Here is a 21,884-nt window from a genome sequence, read left to right as displayed (position 1 = left end):
AGTCATGGTATTTGCAGCAAAATCTACCCTGCTACAGGAAAGCCATTTTCATCCCCTTTGACTGCAAGGGAAACCCTACCAGTCTGAACCAAGGCCACACTCACACAGAAACCACATAGGACATATGAACGTGACCTCATCAGGGACAGTGAGAGAGTTAACTTTCTCCTGTGGAAAAAAGAGAGGTCAGGCAGCCAGAATGAGAACACTTAATGCTCTCAGCTGGAGCAAGAGAGGCCATGCTTCCCCACACAGTACTGCTCATGGTGAGCACATGTAGCCAGGGCTTTTTCTACCATATTATAAAACTCTCATGTAGATGGAGGTGCTGATGACTTTTAGAAACTTTCTCTGCTGCCACACAGGACAGGTGGCAGAGAGGAACTTCACTGCGATTTGCTGGGCAGGAAACTTCCAGTTAGGAAGAGATGCTTTTCCTAAGGGACCTCACAGCTGTCTCCTTTATTCAAAGGACAGATATTAGACCACTTCTTCCCCCTCTCTCCAGTTTGTTGGCAAGTCAAAGGGCAAATCAAATCACTTTCCTGTAAGGCCTTCACATGGGGATCCATTGTGGCACCCTGCTACAATACAGAAAGGAACTGTGAGTTTAAACCCAAGCTGAGACAAAGGCATGGGAGCTCCCAATTCTTCTTCCACAGGTTTACATACAGAAATCTCTTTAGACAGCTTTTTCACATGCAAATCATTGCCACGGGTCTCAGCTGCTGCAATCTCTTCTATTCTGGTACGTACACTCTTCAAACACTAACACCCTGAATGTTTAACCCTGCCAGAGCCTTAACCACCCAAACCCTCCTTTGCATTCCTTCCTTGATGCCTTCTCTTCCATAAAGCTAAATCAATGCTTTCTGCTAAAGCCTCTGACCTATTCCCATCCATCCATCTGTATTCAGAAGTCGAAGACACCATCCCTCCCCTTCTGCTCTGCCAGCCACCTCTCATTAATATGTGAGCAAAAATCCACTTGCTCTTTCCACACGACTTCTGGTGGATGGGAGAACACACCAGCAAACATCTCCATGTTCAATCAGTTCACACACTGATCCCAGCAGAAGTGTTTAGATACCAGGTGTGATGCAAGCAGCTTGTGTCAGAGTGCCTTACCATATGCTCCCCTCTTTCGTGGGCTCATCTCCCAGCTTAAACTAATCTACCTTCTTAAGGGCCAGAACTTACTTTCTGATTGCCTTATTTTTGGCAGCAAGCCACAACTATGACCTAAAGAGAATGTAATTAAATTATATTAGTGACAAGGAAGAGCTTTGTTTTACAGCTAGAATCACTGTGTTAGAGGAGAAAAAACTTGGGAAGGACCATCCTGAGAAACCTCTAGCGTTTTCCCTCCTTCCAGATGGGGAATTCATTAACCTTTGAAACAGCACCAGTTTGGACTATGCCTACAAAGTTATTTTCTTATGCCAAGATGCATGTTCTTCCCAACACAGACAGCTGTGTCTGAAGTTCCACGGCCCATCGCTTGTCTCACCTTCCTCATCCCCATGTCCAGAATTATGCTGGGGCTCTGAATCCTGGGGATGAAGGGTCTTGTCTGGCTCTGGCAGATGAGAAATCCCATCGATGAGGTCCTCAACTCCATCCAGGATATCATTAGCACAAAGCTGAAAAAAAGAAACACACCTACATACTGCACAACAGAAACCAGACTGTGGAAGGAGCCACCACTAAACAACTCATTTCTTCAGGGAGCTGAATTTGCAGCATAGGTCTGTCCACACAGCAGTCATGACTAAGACCTCGGCGTTGCTTCTGTGACAAAGACAGCCAATCTTCCACTTTCCAGCATCCTCTGCTCTCTTGCCTCAGACACCCTGGCCAAGTCTCCCACTCACAAAGCCACTTCATTGACAGGGCCAGTCTAAATAACAGATGTTTTACTTTAATCAAAACTAAAGCTGATATTACTTTAATTCCTTAATTTGTCAAAACCAGTTCAATTTTTTAGATCAGGTGTAATAGTAGCACACTTTCTGCTTTTGATATTTACACTCCAGTAAGATCCAGAGACCCAGGAACAGCCTAGGGGCCCTTGTGTTCTAGGTCCTGCATCAAAAAGAGACGATGAAAACTTGTATTTTAAGTTCAGCACAAGAAAACAGGGAAGATGAAGAGAAGAAACATAGAGAGGAGAAAGGATAATGGCACAGTGTAGCAAATTACAGCATTGGTCACCAGCAACATGCCATTGTGTGTGGTTTGATCCAGACAAAGACAAGGACAAAAGAGTGGGAGCCAGCAGAGGAAGAGTAAAGGCTCTGACATGGATGGACAATTGATTTAAAGACAGAAATGAAATCAAATATTCACAATTATATCAGATAGGAGTAAAGGGTCATTTTTCACAGAAAAATTTTGTTACAGACCTACAGGACTCCTGCAGGATCTGTGCTGGGACACATTCTTCTCAACTTACTCATTAAAAACCTGGAACAGCAGGTGAATAGCAACATGACCAGATTTGCTGATGCCAAGTTTTCTGGGGTAGTAAAGAGAGTGGCTGACTGCAATCAACCACAGAAGGACCTTACAGATATAACTGTATTATCAATAAAATGAAAGATGAACTTCAGGTCAGGTAAATATAAAGAAACGCACATAAAGGAAAAAACAGCAAGTTCAAGCTGACTGAGGGAATAAGATGTAGAGGCCAGACTAATCTGATGTTTTCATGGAATTATGCCCCACAATTTTGAAAACAAACCAAGTACTGAGGATTCTTTGGAAAGAACAAAGTTCAGATCCCCATCCCAAAAAGTATGTAGTAGAACTAAAAAAAACTGTCATGAAAGGCAAAAGGACAACCAAAGTTCTTGTAGAAAGGATGAAGTAAATCAAGATCTTTTGATCTGAAAAAGGAGGCAGCTGAGGAGGCCTACAGAATCATCAGTAGCACAAAAAGATGGCTGCTCATTTAATCTTCAATGTAGTGAAACTAGCAGGTTGCAAAATAAACAAATGAAAGGAGCTGGGTTTTCACACAACATGTGGAAAAGCCACGAAACTCCTTGATAGGATGTTTAAGATGACAAAACTTTGCACAGATCCAGGAAAAAACAGAATAAGTCTATGGAAGTGAAACTCATCAAGCTCTGTCAAATACAAAGATGGCAGACTCACTGAGCCTCTAAGCTGTGAACTGCAGGAGGCTGGCAGGGCACGTGAGAGAAACATCACTGCGTACTTGCCTCATTCTTATCCCCTTCCAAGATACCCACAGCTGAAAATGAGACAAGACAATATGGGCCATCGTGGCCATAGGAACCTCCAGTCTGACCCAGCACAGCTGTTCTAGTAATTGCACCAGCAATTTGTAACTGCTGCCAGACAGTGGAACAACAGGATTCACACTGCCTGCACCAGGCTAAGAGGCAGTGGAAGCAAGGGGAGGAAGTGGAAGGCACCTTCCCCAAAAGAATTCTATATTTACAGTTATACAACAGAGTGGCCTTGCACTTCCACAGAAGGTTTTGAGGCACAGACACGGAGAGGCGTCATCACAGGTCTTCTTGGGGATGTTTCTGGGCTGGTGTGGAAGAGGAAAGTGAAGTGGCAGCTGGCTGCTGTGTCTGCAGCTCTAGGACATCAGAGGAGGGACTGGGAGTGAGAAGCAAGGGAGGTGAATCCAGCCTGTAAGAAAACCGTCTACAGTTCAAGAGCAAAAGTGTTTACATACCCTCTGCAGCTGAGAGTCAATCCGCCACATCCGCAGGGTCTGATCACGGGACCACGTAACCAGCTGGTAGTCTTTAGAACCTAAAAAGGACAAAAACAACTTATAGACCCAGCTGTAAACAGAGACTCAGTCCTGTGTTTTGTGTAAACAGATTCAGACAAGCCAGCAGGGAGATCCAATGGATAAGGCACTAAACTGAAAGGCAGAGAGTCCTCTTCTGCTTCAAACTGACCTAGGTACATCAGGATTTACACCTCCCTGAACCACGGTTACCACACCTCTAAATGGGGCATAATTTCCAGGCGAGAAAGCACAAAGTATAATGAATGTGGTGCAAGTCTTCCAAGTAGAAGTGAACAAGATCTACTACCATACTTATTTAACAGAAGAAATAATATAGTTGAGAAACAGATTTATTTTTACGATAAACTTAGAGTCAAATATCTTTTAGCTCATCATATCTGTTTCAAGATGCGGATGTTTCAAAACATTTCTAAGCTAAGAGAAGTTGGTTCTGCCCTCCCCCTTTTTCCTTCTGAAAGACTTGGATGATGTCAAGACAAGTTCAGGTTGTAATGAAATACATCTAGCCACATACTATCTATTAACAGATAACAGTACACAGACATTTATGCCCACATTTAGGCCTTGTGATACAGTTTAAGTTTCCCTTGTCAAACAGCTGCTCCACTTAAGAATATGCTGCTGCACAGCTGCTTCCTACACCCCTCTGCTGAGGCACAGGGGCTGTCTAAATACAGCACAGTAGACTCTGTGGAAGGAGATTTGTGCTATCTTGGTTGTCTCTGCATTGAAGCAGACTTGGAATGCTTGTATGATTGATTTACATTGCTCAAGACAAGCACAACTTCCAGCCTCACATATTAACTTAGCTAAGACAACACAACTGTGGTTCAAGTCTGCTTGAATGTTCATTTACAGGCTGTCTTAGACTGCATCTCCAGATCCTAACATGGTTCTATATCACTCTCCTCTTTTTGAGAGGAAAAGCAAGGTAGAGAAAAAAAGTGACTTCACTGAATTACCCCAGCAGCTGGTGGCACAGGGTTGGACCAGAACTTTTACATGGCACCGCAAAGCCATACCACAAATGACACCAAAGCCAGACGTGCTTGTTCTGTCGATGGCAGCTGAGGTGCTGGAAACAAAGCTGGCTGTGTGGTCATCCAGCCTCTAATATGGAATCTCCTATATTTAGTTGCCTACACTGGAAAATTTAGTCAGGACTGAACTCCAACAGCACCCTCTCTATCCCATGCTCTTCCTCCCCTGTTTTTGTCAGCACACAGATAAGGTGGGTTCACTGGGTCTGTGGTCTGGGACTGCTGGTCCAGGCAGTGGTGTGAGGGGTTAACTGGTTAGCCTGCAGCTCTGAGCAGGAGCAGGGTGCCTGCACTCATGCACCCATCTAATAGTTTGCACAATTTATTTGAAAGATCCATTTAAAAATAGACTCACAGGACAGTGGAAGCAATTAAGAGTCACCACTGACCCACTCAGCATTTGCTTTGTTAGCATGGACACAACAGGGCTTATGTGGGCACTGCCATAAAGCAAGTATAAAACAGCTGTAGCTTGGGAGGCAGGGGCAGGAAAGTGGGTAGGAGCTACTCCAAGGAAAGACAAGAGTCAAAGGGTGATAGCATAAGCATTGCAGCCAGGAGTCAGGCCTCCACACCCCTCGTTAGTCAATGGCCGCAGGACAGGGGAAAGAGCACACCCAGCCCTGAACTCACCTTCTTTCTGCTTTCTCCACTGAAACTCCAGCACCACATCATCATGTCCCACGAAAGTGTGAACAGGCGTGTTCAAGTCAAAGACATTCCAGAGAAGGAGACTGTTCTCCCGACGGAGTTGGGGGACCATCACTGTCACCAGTCCATTGCTGAAAGGCTTGAGGGAGAAACACCCTTCCTGTTAGCCTTGCAGAGTTACGGTCCCATGCTGCTGTTATCATACTCTAATTTTTCCCTTTTCCCACCAACAAGAATGCATGGGTTTTAAAAGAGCTCAGCACAAAACAGAACCAGGCCTAAGGGTCCAAGGCAACTGCTGTGCAAAAACACTGTCTTACAAGGGATAAGATATAGTACACTGAGATATTCAATGCAGCTCACTTAAGATTAGTAGTTTCTTTCTGCTGCTGCCTCACTTTTCAGCTGGGAGGCTGGAGGGATTTCACCACTGACTTTTCACATAGGATCCTTACTGCAATTTGCCTGGAGCTGCGAGAAATGCTACATGGGGACTGAGCCCCAGCAGCTGCTTGGGGTCATAACACTCAGAGGAACACTGGAACCCAGTCCTACATTCCCCACCACGGGGACAGGGGAAGGGGATCAAACATTCAAGGCACAGCACTGGCTTCAGGCCACATTCAGATGTCTGGGAAAGAGAACGGATATGGCTGATGTTAAGAGCCTTTGCTAAACATGGCTGGGTGCTTGCTCTGTAAAAGGCAACAGTTCTTGGATTTGATATGCTGTAAGTGCCCACGGTGGCACACTTGGAAACCTTGCGAGTAGACGAAGCACTCAGAGTAGGAAGACAGCTGCTGCACTGCTCTGTGCAACAGGTAGCTGAGTGGAAAAACAGGACAGCGAGAGCAGCAGTCACTTTCTGAGCCTTCTGGTCCCAGAGCCAACCACCTGCCCCTGGATTTTCACCCCACAGGATGATGCCCAAGACTGGGATCTCTCACTGCTCATCATTCCTCCTCCTGAATGCCCCTCACTGTGGATATTCCTTTTCTAGGCCTTTTAAGCACCAAGAGGGATTTTTAAAATCAACTTAATAATGTCCAGCAGTAGAACTGGTGAGAAGTCCTTCAGCAGTTCTTTATTTAACGTCCCTTTGTGCATTTGCTCTCACAGCACAAGTGAGGCTGGTGGGAGTTTCTCACTCACTGTGTATCTTGCTTTCCAGACGGGAACCTGGCAGGGAAGGATATTGAGGTATTTCCGAGGCTGACGGTAATCCCAGAACTTCAAAAAAACCAAAAAAGACAAGCAAAGGCAGGAGTCAGCTGGCTGTACTTTCAGGCTGCATTTTTCCATGTGGCTTGCAGATATAACAGAGTGAAAAACATGCCAGGGTGCCCACAGCATCATTGGTAATCCCATTCATTAGTAGCAGAGATGGCCCCCAAAGGACAAATATCAAGCTATCAGCATCTGGCAGCATTCCTCAGACAACAAGCGACTTGGGGTCATATTCACAGTGATCATAGCTTGAGTAATTAGAGCAGGGAGACAGGAAGCCTGCTTGGGCTTTCAGAGCTACAAGGTACCCTGCAGGCTCCCAGCCAATGTGCCAGTCCAGACTGGAGGCAGGCCCACCGTGCTGTTACTGCTAATTTCATAATGAAGAATCTAACCTTTTGCTTTGCTAGAATACACATCACTTGCATTTGCCTCAGAGCTTAGCTAAATGTGTATGAGCTCCATCTGGCTCACATACAAAGCACGCTATTTCCTCCCAGGTAAAAGGCCCTGCATAGCAATGCTTGCAGGCAGGCTCTTACTGATAAGAGTTTGGGAACCCCAGGAGCTGGACTATGTATCCCCCCAGGTTGCTGTAATCAGCCCGAGACTGGCAACACTGCATTTTGGGGAGCAGGCTCTTATGGCATGTGCGGCCAGCTCCCTTCTGGCAAGCAACAAGCAGAGGCGGTTGTTTTCAGCTTCAGTACTGCCCAAACCACCACAGATATGTGGTAAACATATGTGCACCCATCCTGCAATGATTTCTCTGCCTGTTCTGTAAGTGCACCCCTGGCTCAACACAGGCTGCCAGAAACCAAAAAATAAGGATCCAGGCCTTGCTAATGGCAAGCACTCCCCAAGACTTCGGCATCAGTAGAAGGGGACCTGCTCCACCATCCTGACATCTCCCAAGCAGAAGTCCCAGAAGCGACACTTACCCTGACAGAGTTGTCCTGGCTGGAAGTGGCCAGTGTATACTCATTGTCAGGATGCCAATCCAGACCGTGGATTTTAGAGAGATGAGCTGCCAAGTACTCTACTGCAGTGCTGGGTTTCTGCAAGGAGAGACATTTTCCTTCTCAGCACAGGACTTCTGAAATTTGGTCTAGTTCTATGGCATAAAAAGGGACACTTTAACAAGGGCAAGGGCTCCAGCTGGGGAAAGGCAAATAGCTCAGCAAAAGTAGTTGAAGAAAAGGTCCTGTGAAGGTGTGGCAAATTCCAGTCATCAAGTGCAGCCCTGAACAATACTTTATACTCAATAAAACAGTGAAGTAATATGAGAGCTAAATATTTGTGGGCAGTTTCTGGGGAAGGCAGCTATCTACCTGCTCTCTTCAGGCTCGTGGGCTCCCAGTTCCCTCTAGTTTAAATCAACCCACAAGAGAGATTTGGGATAAAGTAGTAGATTCTTCTCAGTATTTATCTGTGACCAGGCAGATGTCTGTATTGGGTAGGTGGGAATATGCCCCAACTGCTCAAAAAACCCCTCAGCTTACCCTTTTGTCCCATATTCGGACATCCCCGTCATGGCTTGTTGCTAAACAGTTGGCATTTTTCTTGTTCCATTTCACCTGGGAAGCTCCAGCTGCAGCAGAAATAGAGCAGGTCAAAACAAGTAATTAAAAAGTAAATGGCACAGCAGACCCCTGACCTGGGCTTTGAACTCCTTAGCACAGGAAAGGCAGTTCAGAGGACAGATATCCCACGTCAGCATGAAGGATGGCATGAAAAGGATTAACTCCTCATTCCTCAGAATAGTGTTTGTGTCCTCAGGATCACACAGCAAGACTGTTCCACTTACATGCCTAGAGACCTGCATCACAATTTCTAGCGATGGGTTGTACCCAATTATATAACTCGTGTCCATTAGCTCAGATGGAGCAACTTCCTCCCGACAAAACTGCAGGTTCATCACCTTCCTCTGAAATCCCTTCTGTTTTCACTCTAGCTGCTTAAAGATTGATTCATTTGTCTCCCCAACACCCTCTATACGATCTGATGCTATACAGGGAACCAGTGTTATTGAGCTATTATTAAAATATAAGTGTAGAAGGCTGCAGTGCAGGAGGACCTTGTGCCTGGCCAGCTAGAGGTAGACTCACTGGGTGGACCAGAAGGCCCACCTGTCAAAATACACCACAGAAGTCAAAAGACATAAATGGCATTGTAAATAAACTGGATGATGGTCCAGGTATGATTATATATGATATCACAAGAGATTCAGTCAAGTGCCTAAAATCAGAAAATGGGTGGCTATGTCTAATAAGAAGCAAAACACAGCTCTGGTTGATATGGCTTGTTCAGATACTGTAAGAGAAATACACATTTTGTTCATCCTGCTCACGTTCAGAATAACTGGCAGTATTTTCAAAACATTTTAAGCTATCAGGAAGGTGATGTCCATGAGAAAGCTAAACAGATACCAGCCTGCTACTACGTCCCACCTTCACTACCCACCTCCTGCTGCACAGTGAACAGATTCATCATGGCAACCCAGCAAAAAGCTAGTCCAGGGGAAAAAAAGCTGCAAACAGGTTGCCAGTTGATTGAGTCGATTCATTCACTGAAGGGTGCACAAACATCTGGATCAGCACTAAACAGAATCGGGCACAGGAGGAAGGAAGCTTTCTGGGGAGCTAGTTGCTAGGCTGGCTCAGCTGACCTGTGAAACCTCACCCCTGGCACCAGAACAAAACGCTGCTTCTTTCTGCTTCAGTTAAGGTTTTTGCATGGCTGTGATGGAGAGGTTTGCTGGCTGGGAGGGAAGGGGAAGCCACTGAAGATGTGTAGCCTAAGGAGATCTAAGCAGCAGAGCATAAGAGTTATGTGCTACGAGAATTGCTGTAATACTGGGGACAGTTAGTCAGGAAAAGGACGTTTTGCTCATCATCCATACTTTGCCCAGTTCCAACAGGCAGCTGGGGAGGACTGACACACAGCAGCACCTGCCAGCAGGCACTATTACAAGCAGCTGGACAGTCACGCTGCCAACAGCCATGACAAGTGTCTTTCCAGAGCAAGTGTGGTCCAAAGAGAGCACCTTGGTGTCACCACTGCGGCTCCCTGCACACTGAAGGCACCCCAGGGAAGCAGAGGCAGGCAGGTAATGTACCCAGCCCCTCAGTAAATAAGGGGGCAGGCTGGCAGGCGGCAGCAGGCAACACCGCTGCCTGGTGTGAGATTTAGGTTCTCAGCTGATTTAGTCAAATGTAAAAAAGGACACGGAGAAATTGCAGACAAGGCAACACAGCACAAACAGGGCAGCACAGTGGATAAGCAGGGAAGGAGCCATGTCTAAAAGGCACAAATGACTGTCCACCAATTTCAGGACAGTCAGTCCAAGTACCAGCATTGCCCTCCATGCCTGGGAATCTCCAAGGGCTCCACATCCCCTCTGAACTCTGCAAAACGAGCTGTGAACTAGAGCCTCTTGGGCTCGTACACGGGACAATCACTTCTGTACTCTGCCATGTTTATCCTTGGAGCATGAAGGGAGGAAGAAATACCAGCAGGGACATATGACACTAAATGTAGGCATTAAACAAGCCTATATCACACACACGCCATACTTACCAACTGCAGAGAGGGAGACTGTAGGCTTCCTAGTGTCTCTGAAACACAAGAAGGCTAATGTGAGCGCCCATGGCATAGCCCAGCAGGTCCAGACACCTCAGTGATCTCCCTGCTATTCCAGGACTAATTTTATTGCTGCCTCTTGGGAGCTAACGTGCCTTCTTGCTAACCAAATACACCATCTTAAACGGAAGAAAGAAAGAGGTGACCAGCTGGAGGACAACAGCCATGTTGTCTTGCCACCACATACAGCAGTAAGTTTAGGATAGAGTGGAGTTGGAGGGGCCTAGAAGGACAAACACATGCCAAGTGTGGCATGCTGCAACTGGGCAGGCAAGGCAACTGGGTTTACAAAGTGTTGCTGCAGGAAGCAACAAAACAGCTTTTCCTAGGATGATTAAAAGGAACAAACAGAGCTGTGCAAAAACTTGACAAAAGCCACTGATGTGTTTGTCAAGCCTCTGCAGACCCTGATTCAAGGCAGATGGAGCAGTGACTTCACAGCAAAGACTTCATGTCTAGCATATAACACCAAAATTAGTAGGAAATAAGCCCAGACTACATTCTGCAGTAGCAGAAGCCAGTGTGGCACCATGACAACTCCTGGCAGCCAGGACATGGATCAAGGCAATTAATTCACTCCTTAACCTTGTTCTTCAGGAATTCACCTGCCCTTTCATGAAAAATGCCAGTGAAAATCAGGAATATTGTCTTCAGCTTTCTGTGTTTGCTGAAAAGCAGAACATTTTCTGTAATGGACTGCACCTCTCCCTTGAAGAATTTCTGCCTAATCAAAAAGTTATTTTGCATGAAAATTTAAGTGGGGAATTTCCAGCTGCCCTTACTGCAGGGCTACCTCCCTAGGGTGTCATTAGAGACAGGTGCTTCAGCAGGATGTTCATTTGCTGGAGGCCAACAGCCCCAGGACCTCACTGCTCCAGCAAGCTCAGAGACTTTACCAGCACAAGTGGGATGTAGAGGCTAGTCAGAAACTGCCTAAGCAAGCACTTCTGGAGAAGTGATACATGCAGACACAAAATGATGGAAGGGCACAGAGTTAAAGCAGGGCTTCTGACAACAACCTTCAGAGAACTCTAGTTTTTGCTCAGTGCTAAGATAGTATCGCAGGAAAATGCAACCAGCAGTTATTGTCTCTCTATGTCTTTTAATTACACATTAATAATATATTGCCATTCTCAAGCACCATTTAACCAAGGATCTAAGTGCTCCATAGGAGCTAAACAAGCCTTAGGGTAGCCTGGTGCAGTGGGGTTATGTAATTATCCTCCTATTATAACTGAGCAAGGGAGGCAGAGAGGAACAAACTGACTTGCCGGGGGTCATAAAGAGTTGCTGTACAGCCAACAAGAGAACTCAGCAGCCCCTGTGCCAGCTCCTTGCTTCTCAGGTGTAAAATACAGGGTTTTAATATTGGTGGTTTTGGAAAGATCCGTTACCCTGAAATTACTAGTGACGGAAAGCACCAGGAAGCAAGGGAAAGCACAAACAGGAAAAGGTTCCTGAACACCACTACCAGTCTTTCCACTGAGAGAGAGTCAGCACCAATCACTGAATTTAGTGGAAAATGGCTGCAGGATCACAAAATGGTGCTCATTCACTCAGCTAAAAAACCCAAGAGGCTGAGGATTGTCCTTGGGTTCCAGGAAAAGCTCTTGAGGAAATTTGTGAAATGAGTAGTGAGTGAAACCAGTCAGTATTTTTTTCCAATCAGGAATGCAACTGTGGCTTAGCCATACCACTCTACTGTCCTTCATGGACTCTGAACTGGCTTGAAAATGGAGAACAGAAGCTATCTTTGAGATTAGAGGAAGCAGATAAAGCCCCTGCAAGCACAGCTGAAGAGCAGCACCCATCAGTGCATGCTTTGTCATGCAAGCTGCTAAATTATGGAAGGGGTCCAGTGATTCCCCTGCAGTGCAGAAACATACTGATTCTTACTTGATGTCCCAGATGTAGATGTATGTGTCCACAGAACTGGTGACCAGCAGGTCTGGCTCAAACACTGCCCAGTCCAAGTCACTGCAAATGCAAAATCATAGCGGGTCAGTGAAAAGCACGTCAGTGAAAAGCACGTGCAGTTTGCATCAACTTCTCGCAAGCCCTCAGTACATTTCTCCAACAAATTCATGGCCACTCTATGACATCTACTGAAACTCCTTAAGTAAAAAGCAAGATCTTAATCATTTCTCTAAGTAAATTCCAAGAAGCAATGAATTGCTTCTAAGTAAATTCCAGTGAAGCATCCTCCTAGCCCTGAACTTTACAGCTATTGTGTGTGCGCTCTCTCCACTACAGTAAAAGGGACACTTGTCTCAGCAAGCTCTCAGTCACCCTGCATTCTTGGCATCAACCCTTCACTCTGGGATGCCTTCCCATTGGGCTCACCAGGTGCACCTGTGCCACAAACAGCCTCCAGTCAGTCATTTCAAGGGTTGCGATTACTTTCCATATTCAGGAGCTGTAGTAAAAACAGTTCTTCACTTGTATTTCCAGCCCAGCACTAAAATACACTCCTAGAACCAGAGGCAGAAATCTCCCCTGCACCACCATAACACACTGTGAACTTGATCTTTGGGATTACCTGCTTTAATTAAGCTGCTATCACAAACACACACGGCTGGAATTCAATTTAACAAACATGCTGCTGTTTCCCAGATGACAGTTGCTGTTCAGTACAAGCACAGCAGCCTAAGGCAATGACAATCTGAGCCATCAAAGGCTAATTTGATATACGGGGGGGAGCCACAAGAGGGTGAGCTGCTTCACATCTGATGTCATCTCCAAATGGGAAGGCAGGGCAGAGGGGCAGACAGTATGGCCCAGAAAAGTAAGCAAAAATAGGCTCAGAGCAGAGCCTGAGTGGGGCCAGGATCAAAACATTCAGCTTTTAGGAAACAAGCCATTGTTTTCCACCCAGTAGTGCGCAGCATCACTTCTTCCTCACCTGATCACACGCGTGTGTCCTTGCAGTGATGTGCAAACTTCACCATTACCTTCCTTCCATTTATACAGGTCAACTCGCTGATTGCTCTGAAATTAGATAGAAGAAAGGAGACAGTGTCAGGCAAACAAGGTAGGACAGGAATACGTGTGTGAGGACCAGGTTCCCTTCACTGTGAACAACCTCAGTTACCAATGAGTCACACTGTGATTAGCAAAGTCCTTGCCCAAAGCAGGAGAGCAACGATGAACCTACGGGCTGCAAGGACTGTCAAAAAGCTTACACTTTAATTACACCCACTTAAAATCAGAGATAAACAAGAATGGGAGGAAAAAAGGCATATTGCAAAATGTTTCCATGAAATTATGTTCTTGGAGACTTTATTTCCTAACAACATGCTGTAACTGCAGGCAAAAGGCAGCCAAATTCTCTCTGCAGGAATACCCTGCCAGTCTGTTCAGATTCACAACTGGAGTTTTCAGTGAGGGGGATGATGGATCACCACTGGTCCTCCTCAACTCTCCCTTGATTCCCTTCTGGGATAATCAGGCCCATTGCCAAACACAAACAATACAGTCTAATGGTGTCAAGGTCACCTCTTCAAGGGTACTTCCATCCTTGCCAGCCCAGGAGAAAAGTCTTAAGTGCTTATCACTAACTGTAAACCACAGGAGCAAAGCAGATGAATCAATGACAACATTATTTAGGGCTTCTTCACTCATTCCAGGAATAAATCCTCCCCCAAATGCAGCCACACACAAAGTTACTTGAAACTAGTTATTGTGCTTTAAGTTCACGTTCTGCCTTAATCAAGGTTCACTTCAGCCCAGGCCAACTCTAATCTTTCTGGGCAGGAATTGCCTTTTTGGGTGCATATACAGCATTGAGCACAGTGGGTCTTGGGCCATGAATGGAAATTCACGTTGATTTTGCAAAAACAGAACTAAAATTACTTCAAAATTTTATTTCATTAGCCTCTTGTTTTCAAACTTACAGGTAGATGAGGGAAAAGATAATACTTATTTTACAGGTTTTATGACAGGTTATTGTGGTGGTGTTTTTGTTTGGTTGTTTTTTTCTATCCCAAAGCTGCTTCATAAGAATTTAAACTTTCAGACAAGATAAAACACTCCAGCCTTCCCTGAAATGGAAGGTCTCCTCCCAGCTCAGCAATAATATATGCCATTTCTCCAATAGCTCACAGCAGGGCTGCACAAGAGCTCGGGGCAAGGAAAACTCTTTGCATGTTTCTCATTGACAAAAATATTTAAGGGGGTAAATTAGCCAGTGGGATTTGTCCAGGACTCCAAAGTTGATGCTACAAGATAAGGATCACCAGAAGTTTCTCAGACTCTTTATGGGGCATCTCACATGGAAAGTGTTGCCCAGGTGTGGGAGAACGACAGCTCCTCCCAGCACAATCTTCAAAAAAACCATGCTGCTTGTGATAAGTATATGCTTCCAACAGTTTCATTGCCCTCTTGTTCAAGCATTTGTGGCCACACAAAAGTAGTAACAAGGATCTAGGACGGAAAACAATGGCATTTCTGAAACAACAGCTTAGGAGTCCTCAGAAATATGCCTCAGCCAGAGGGCAGACACAGCCAAGCACAGCAAGAGGACGTGTTTCAGCTCTTCTGGAAAGAGGCTAAAAAAATAAGAAGCCCTTAACCAAACACAAGGACAGACTTGCCCTCTGCCTGCACCACTTCGGATAACTGGCACTTCAAACCAGGTGAAGCTGCTGGCAAACAGGATGGCAGCATTTTACACTCCCATTGCATCCACCAGGATGCAGAGGGACAGGACCCTCAGGGATGCCTACAACACTTGCGTGGTATACCTGAACGAATGACGACCTCAGCAGTCGACTTACAGGGTTCTGACAACCAGCTTGAGTCCAGAAGTAGCAAATCTCATCTTCACAGTGCTGAATACAAGCTGACTGAGCCTTCTCAATGCATCTTTACCCCCTTAGGTATCACCCTCAAATACATTCACACCACCTCCAGACCTGACCTGGGACACACAGATCTGAGCACACCCACTTCCAAAAAAACGACAAATTAAACTGTAGTCTGTCATGGTTTGAGCTCAGAGGGCAACTGAGCACCATGCAGCTGCTCATTCCCTCCTTGCCCCTCAGGACTGGGAAGGAGAAAATAAAGCAAAAGGCTCAGGAATCAAGATAAGGACAGAGAAAGGATGACTCACCCGTTATGGTCACGGGCAAAAGACAGACTCATTAGGGGAAGAAAAAGAACATCAATTTAATTCAAACACCACCGCTACCAACACTTAACAGAGTAGGACAGTGAGAAGTATAACCACATCTCAAAAACACCTTCCCCCCACCCCTCCCTTCTTCCTGGGCTCAGCTTTGCTCCCCATTTCTCTACCTCCTCCCCACAGTGGAACAGGGGATGAGGTTATGGTCAGTCCTGCTGCTTCTTTCTCCTCAGTGGGGGGCAGGGGAGAAGAGATCACACACAGACTTCTCGCATACTTCCCCGGCACCAGCATGATTCCCCTCTCACAGGAGACGGTCATTCACAAACTTTCTCTGACATGAGTCCTTCCCACAGGCTGCAGCTCTTCCTGAGCTGTTCCAGCATGGGTCCCCCCATGTGTTGCAATCCTCCCAGCACTGAACTACAACAGTGGGGGCTTCTTCCCACAGGGTTCCAGCCTTCCTCAGGCACAGCCACCTGCTCCAGCGTGGGCCCCCCATGGGCCCCCAGTTGGCATCTGCTCCACTGTAAACCACCGTGGGTGGCAGGGGGGCGAGAGTGGGATACTCTGCACTGGTGCACCTCCTCCACTTCTCCTCCTTCCTTCCACTAACCTCAGTGTTTGCACAGATGTTCTCCTCACAACTCCAACTCCTCCTCCCAGGTTCCCCTTCTTAAATAGGTAATCATAAAGGCACAGTCACCGTCACCAATTGGCTCAGCCTTGGCCAGAGGCAGGTCCAACTTGGAGCCAGGGAGGGGCTTCGCAAAGCTTCTCACAGGGGCCACCACTGTAGCCCCCTCCTCTGCTACCAAGCCCCCCCCACCACTCATTCAAACGCAGCACATACTCCTAGGACAGGGCTGTAATGCAAAATGCCAGCTAACTGTGAGATGGCTGGAAAAGAGGTGTTTCTGACTCAAACTGGAAACATTGCCTGATTTCATCTTGGGGATTCCTCACTTGATGTGCACTAGCAACTATGTCTAAATCACCAGAGCATCTCAGCATCTTAATTTATAAACAAGAACAGCGAGGTTTGGTGTCACCTACACCTAGTTTCTGCCTGGAACAAGACAGCTTCCTGTGTCTGCTCAGGGCAGCGAGACACAGGAGTGCTCAGATGGGTAAGATGGGCACAGCTTCCTGTTGCAGCAGGGTCCTGCTCAGATCAGCATTAAATGACCGACTGGATATTGCCTTTAGAATGTGTCTGAAAAGAAGTTTGCTTGCCCTACTCACAGCCTACACAGCCTGTTTCTTACTTGGTTTTGATTTTCACAGACTGTATCCAGAAGGGGTGCTGAAGGACACCCTTTTGCAAGTTTTACTAACTCTCTACTCAGAAGCAGACTGCCACTGAAGGCACCTTTGAGATGTCAGTCATGTGCCAGAGCTGTGATGAGACAGGCTGGGGAAAGTCACAGAACAAAGAAGCAAAGGCTCCCAACTGATGACACTGGTCCACTTTTAAGACTGCCTTTAATTGTAGCCATTCCAGGAAGCAAAAGTAACAAAAATCCTAGGAAAGCACCTTCAGCTAAGTGTTTTCTCAAAAAAACAGATGAAATATCTCTACCCCCAGCTATTCCAGGACTCTCAGGCTATAAAAGCAGATGCAACACTGCAACACAGGCACCTCACCATGAGAGCAGTCTGCACCCAGCTAGTGCTGGCCACTGCAGCGCTGTGGTTGATGGCTAAGACTGTCACTAGCAGAAGCTCAGGGCTCTGGGAGATCAAGCTACAGAGCATGATAGACTGAATAAAAATCAGAGTCAAAAACTGCACTCAAGGCTCGGATGGCCACTACTGCTTCTTCAGACCAGCCTATTTACTTCTCCACACACTGAATAAGGATTCCTTGCTGACTCAGTCCCTGCCCACCTGCAAACCAAGACTGCTACAGCAGTGAGCCAGTATTGACTCGTCCTATTTACAGACTGCCTGGTGCACCGTGTCCCACCAGGAGGGCAGGGAGCTGAAAACAAAGCAGCACAGAGCAAGAAATTCAATAAGTGCACAAATCTCATAACAGAATGGAAGAAAAGAGCATATCCCCAATTCCTTCCAGAAAAGGACCATTTGGATGCCCGACTTATTTGGCAGGGTGTTTTAATAAAAGACAAGCAAGCAAAACTAGATTCAACACTGACCAACCAATAACTGAGAGCCGTCAAGCCAAATAGCTCACTGGCAGTAAATCAGAGGTAGGCCTTGATCTTGCAATGTGATTTGCAGAAGTGTGCCTGTGCCAGCTCCGTACAACCTTCCAAGCCTGCTGAAGTCCACCCATCAAAGACCAGGGAAGATGATGAGTTACAGCTTTTAAATGAGTTAACTTACCGAAGCTGCAAAGTAGTACGCGTAGCTGTCGTGTGGGTTCCACTGCACTGCCCCAATGTCCCACTTGCTCTGCCGGGAGATCTTTCGATGACCCTCATTTGGTGCATCCAGGTTGACTATGTAGAGGAAACGGCGGCTGCAAGACAGACACAAAGGGGCTGTAATGCACAGGACTAAACTCAAAACCCCAAGCTCACAAGGAGCTCACAGCCTTGTGCTGAGAGGAGCAAAGAACAGAAGCATTTGACAAGACAGATGAAAATATTATTCCTGAGAATGGCACATTTGACCACATACTTCAAAGAAGGGCTATGTTTTAAAAAACAAAACACTGAAATTAGACAGGATCTGCAAACGTAATGGGTAGTTCAGACCACAGAAAACCCCAGATAACTAGGATACAAAAGGAAGCACTGGGAAATGGTGCAGACATCCAAATACACTTTGCTGGCCTAATGCTGCAGTAGCAGAGCCGAGGTGGCTCAGGGCTGTGAGTGCAACGCAATAGCTTCACGAGAGCCAGCTTCAGTCTGGAGAGGTTGCTCTGAGCAAGAGTTAATGAGCCCTGACAAACATAAGATGGTTCTATGTGGCTGCATCTTTCCACACCATGCTCTTTGGGGGGCTTGGTTCCACAGACAGCACAAGTACAGCTGCACAGAGCTAGCTCAGCTGCAGCAGCTCATTAACGTGGGTGGACACAGCCCTGCACAGATCCGGTTATGCTACTTACCTGAGCTAACCCCAAATGCAGCAGAGACATATTTGCATGATGCTAAACCTGAGCTCATGCATCCTGCTGGATGTGGTCAACTCCCCACAAAGCTAGGCAAGGTATCATTCCCTCCACAGTGTGATTCATCTTACAAGCAGATAAACCACACAGAAATAACTGTGAGCCAGCTGAACTCTAATGGAAGACCAGTACCAAAACATATTGAACCATATATAATTAACCACACCAGCATCACATGTCAGCTGTGTAACAAGCATACAGCTGCTCTGAGCACTGCGAATTTTCCCAAGAGAAGAAACATAAAGAACATCTTTGCTATGTTTCCAGACCAAAGTCCTCAGGGCTTCCTACTGAAGAGTGAAGATGCCAAGCCTTTGGAGGCTCTCACACAGCTTTAAAAGAAAGAAGGCAAACCCTGAAGGGCTGATGAGTCTGCAGGAGAAGCCTGAAAAGCAGAGGGCCACAAACTCGATGCTGAATGGCAGACAGGTTGTCCCCAGCCTGCTGTTGGCCCAAATAAGCAAGCTGTGAAACTGCAGTGTAAGGAGGAAGAGGCATTAAGTTAGACCCAAACCAGCTGCTGAGCTAGTTATTCCTGTGCAGGGCTGCTGGGTTAAGGGTTTACATTAAAGCTGGCAGGCCTCTGAGTTGTATCAAAGGATCCTGGGTGTTCTGGCAGCTTGGAGTCTAGGGCACCTACTGCTGTTGTTGAGCATCATCCTGCACTGAAGCAGCACAGGAGCAGGTCAGAGAGCTTGGCTCCCCTGTCCAAGTATACCATAGGAATATTTGGGGCAAATTTTGTCTTAAGGAAATAATTAAATCTGTAATTCAAGTAGAATCCAAACAGTACTTCATGATGCTCCACCTCCCACAAGTGGATTTGGGAAAGCATGTATAAGGAAAGTCACCACAGTATTTTATTGTGCCGCTGTTGCTGGCTTTCCACTCTGTATCCCATTGGAAATGTGACCCAGAATCCTTTTCATCAAGCCTTCAACGGAATTCAGCTGTACCTTTCTGAAACAATACATGAGCACTTCAATTGAGGTCAGCTTGAAGGTTGCTGATTTGGCTCGTGGGAATGACTGTCATACGTTTCTAATGGGGACTGTTACACTCACCCTGAGAGTACTGCACGCTGTCCCAGGCAATCCACCGACATCGCCGTCGCCTGTTAACAAGAAAGAGAGAACAAAGCTAAATTATACCTGCCAGGTCAGCTTCTCAGTCAAACACACAGTTTTGGGGAGGAGTTCAGGAAAACCTGCCAGCTCATCTTCAAGGAATAAACTGCTATGATAAAGAGTCAAGGCTGATTTCTGTCAGGGATGGCAGAAGTAACATCCCCTTGAAGAAGCACAGATGGGTGACAGGGTATAGAAGTTGATTTTGGGATGCAGGATAGTGCACAGAAAACATCTTTCTTGGAGTAAACTGAAGACAAGACCTAGCAGACACCATTACAGGCACTGAGACCTTGCTCCCTTCTCCCTGCTATGGCAATCACAGTTGCAGCCTTTCAGTCAGCAATTTCTAATAATCCGTATTAATCAGCCTCTTCTCCTGCTCAGGAGCTTTCTCATTGCAGGGCCAGATTTAATTATATGTGTACAGGGAGATAGAAGTGTAACCATTTGTGTATGGCTGGTCTCCAAAAATGAGATGGCTAAGAGGCATCAGAATTTACTTTGGCAATGCTTGTAAAGAAGGCTAAGAGGTAACTTAAATGCCATAAGAAGACAAAAGAAAGAAGACTGTTTGAACATTGTCTCCCCCTCTTTTCATTCAGAATGGAATTGGCTGATCATTCCATGTAACTGCCAAGACAATAAAGCTGAAGAGTTCGACCCATAAACATAAATACGACTTCAATGCAGTTTTTAGCATTCAGAGTACAAAATCAGAATATGCCCCATATTCTTCAAACTAACTGCTGTCATCTTCAAAGCTACCTCTCTGAAGGCTCAGGATGTCTCTACTGCTGTTTAGGATCCTGCTCAGCACAGATGTAACAACTTCAGGATGTCCCACAGCTACTACTTATAAGCATCACCAAACCCAGACAGACAATATGGCAATGCCACTCCATTTCAGTCAAATTTGACAGGAGAATAACTATCACAAAACCCTAATTTTTTCAACCAAGGGCCCATCCACTGCTTGGAAGTACCCCAGCTAAGGGAAAACCAGCATCACAGTCTCATTCTTCACTAGAGACCAAAAGTCCACATGGCAAAGAGCTATGCCTGCTTTGTAGCCAGGCCTACATCTATACCCCAACAAAGCCGAGCTTCACCACTTTTGCTGTTCCAGGAACAATCCACTTTCATTGCTTTTTCCTAGGTAGCAAATACTGTCTTCTGTCAAGGTCTTCCTGGTACTAAAACTAATGCTGTAAATAAGAAGCTAGTTTTAAAATCTCTAAACTGTGAAGAAATAACTTTAGCTTCCTAGATTTCACAGTACCTTGTGAAACAACAAAATAGGTTACTAAATTTGTAAAAAAAGCAAGCAGGAAAGACATTTTCCCAGAAGACACACATTTCACACCTGAGGAATTAGTGAGGATCAATAAAGCTATTATCAGAACCAGAACTTTCTCATGTGTCAAAGAGCTAGTCAGCTGACATATCTCATACAGCTTTGGCCATCTTTACTCAAGACAGAAAAAAACCTGTAAATTTAAAGTGATTGATAATTTCATTTATGAGTTTATTTTTTCTGGTGTTGGCACCAGGATCTCATACAAATTGAATAATGAACATGGGTAAACTGTTTTTCCAGGCACCAAACATCATAAAATGAAATTAAATGTAATGAATGAACTAAAAAGCTTCACATGTCAGGCTGCTACTCTGGCGGATCACAAATAAGTTGTTTTATGGCAATAAACAGTTCTCTGCAACTCTACAGTCTTATCTATGCAACACGAAAAAAACCAAACAGCTGACATTTAATGTGCTTGGTGTACTGATATGTCAGTCTTCACAGCACAACCTTCCGGAAGGAGGGAGTTGAAACAAGCCTGAAAGCAGTTTTTATCCTAAAACATCAGGATAGCTAGAGTTGCTGTTTATGAGTAACAATTACGTGAATAAGCATGGTGGGAACACCGCATACTTGAAAACCAGCTCTGAGCCCACAGCTCAGGCAGCATCTTCTCATACTTCAAACATCTGCTTTGGCATTTCACTTGATTTCTGCTAGGCAAGCCAAGGAAAACACCTTTTCATGTCTGAACTTCCATCAGTTTTGAACTCAGCTTCATTCCCTTCACCCAAAAGGCAAAAGACAAACTCAATTTGCCAA

The 21,884-nt window shown here is 45.8% G+C and overlaps 1 protein-coding gene across 3 annotated transcripts in view; it reads right to left on the bottom strand.

Moving 5' to 3' along the window:
• The window catches only part of WDR59 (WD repeat domain 59), a 47,332-nt gene extending 26,445 nt beyond the window's left edge, over positions 1–20,887 (bottom strand). Inside the window, exons 1-12 of one of the 3 annotated variants that reach the window (XM_026856616.1) lie at positions 20,023–20,051; positions 19,697–19,746; positions 17,837–17,972; positions 13,262–13,347; positions 12,256–12,336; positions 10,297–10,334; positions 8,220–8,308; positions 7,659–7,775; positions 6,643–6,720; positions 5,473–5,629; positions 3,716–3,795; positions 1,511–1,643 (exon numbers count right to left, since the gene is read on the bottom strand). In XM_026856616.1, coding sequence (XP_026712417.1) covers positions 1,511–1,643; positions 3,716–3,795; positions 5,473–5,629; positions 6,643–6,720; positions 7,659–7,775; positions 8,220–8,308; positions 10,297–10,334; positions 12,256–12,336; positions 13,262–13,347; positions 17,837–17,972; positions 19,697–19,737 — 1,036 coding nt within the window. In that variant the 5' untranslated portion in view covers positions 19,738–19,746; positions 20,023–20,051. Of the gene's footprint in view, positions 1–1,510; positions 1,644–3,715; positions 3,796–5,472; positions 5,630–6,642; positions 6,721–7,658; positions 7,776–8,219; positions 8,309–10,296; positions 10,335–12,255; positions 12,337–13,261; positions 13,348–17,836; positions 17,973–19,696 lie in introns of all 3 variants that reach the window. The other 2 variants (XM_026856615.1, XM_026856617.1) reach the window with 2 other exon arrangements.
• Positions 20,888–21,884: the final 997 nt, after the last annotated feature.

Source organism: Athene cunicularia (genome assembly GCF_003259725.1).
Source record: "Athene cunicularia isolate RWA chromosome 11 unlocalized genomic scaffold, athCun1 chr11_part1, whole genome shotgun sequence".
Lineage (NCBI taxonomy): Eukaryota > Metazoa > Chordata > Aves > Strigiformes > Strigidae > Athene > Athene cunicularia.
Note: the sequence above shows the minus strand (reverse complement) of the source record. Positions and strands in the feature narration are given on the sequence as shown.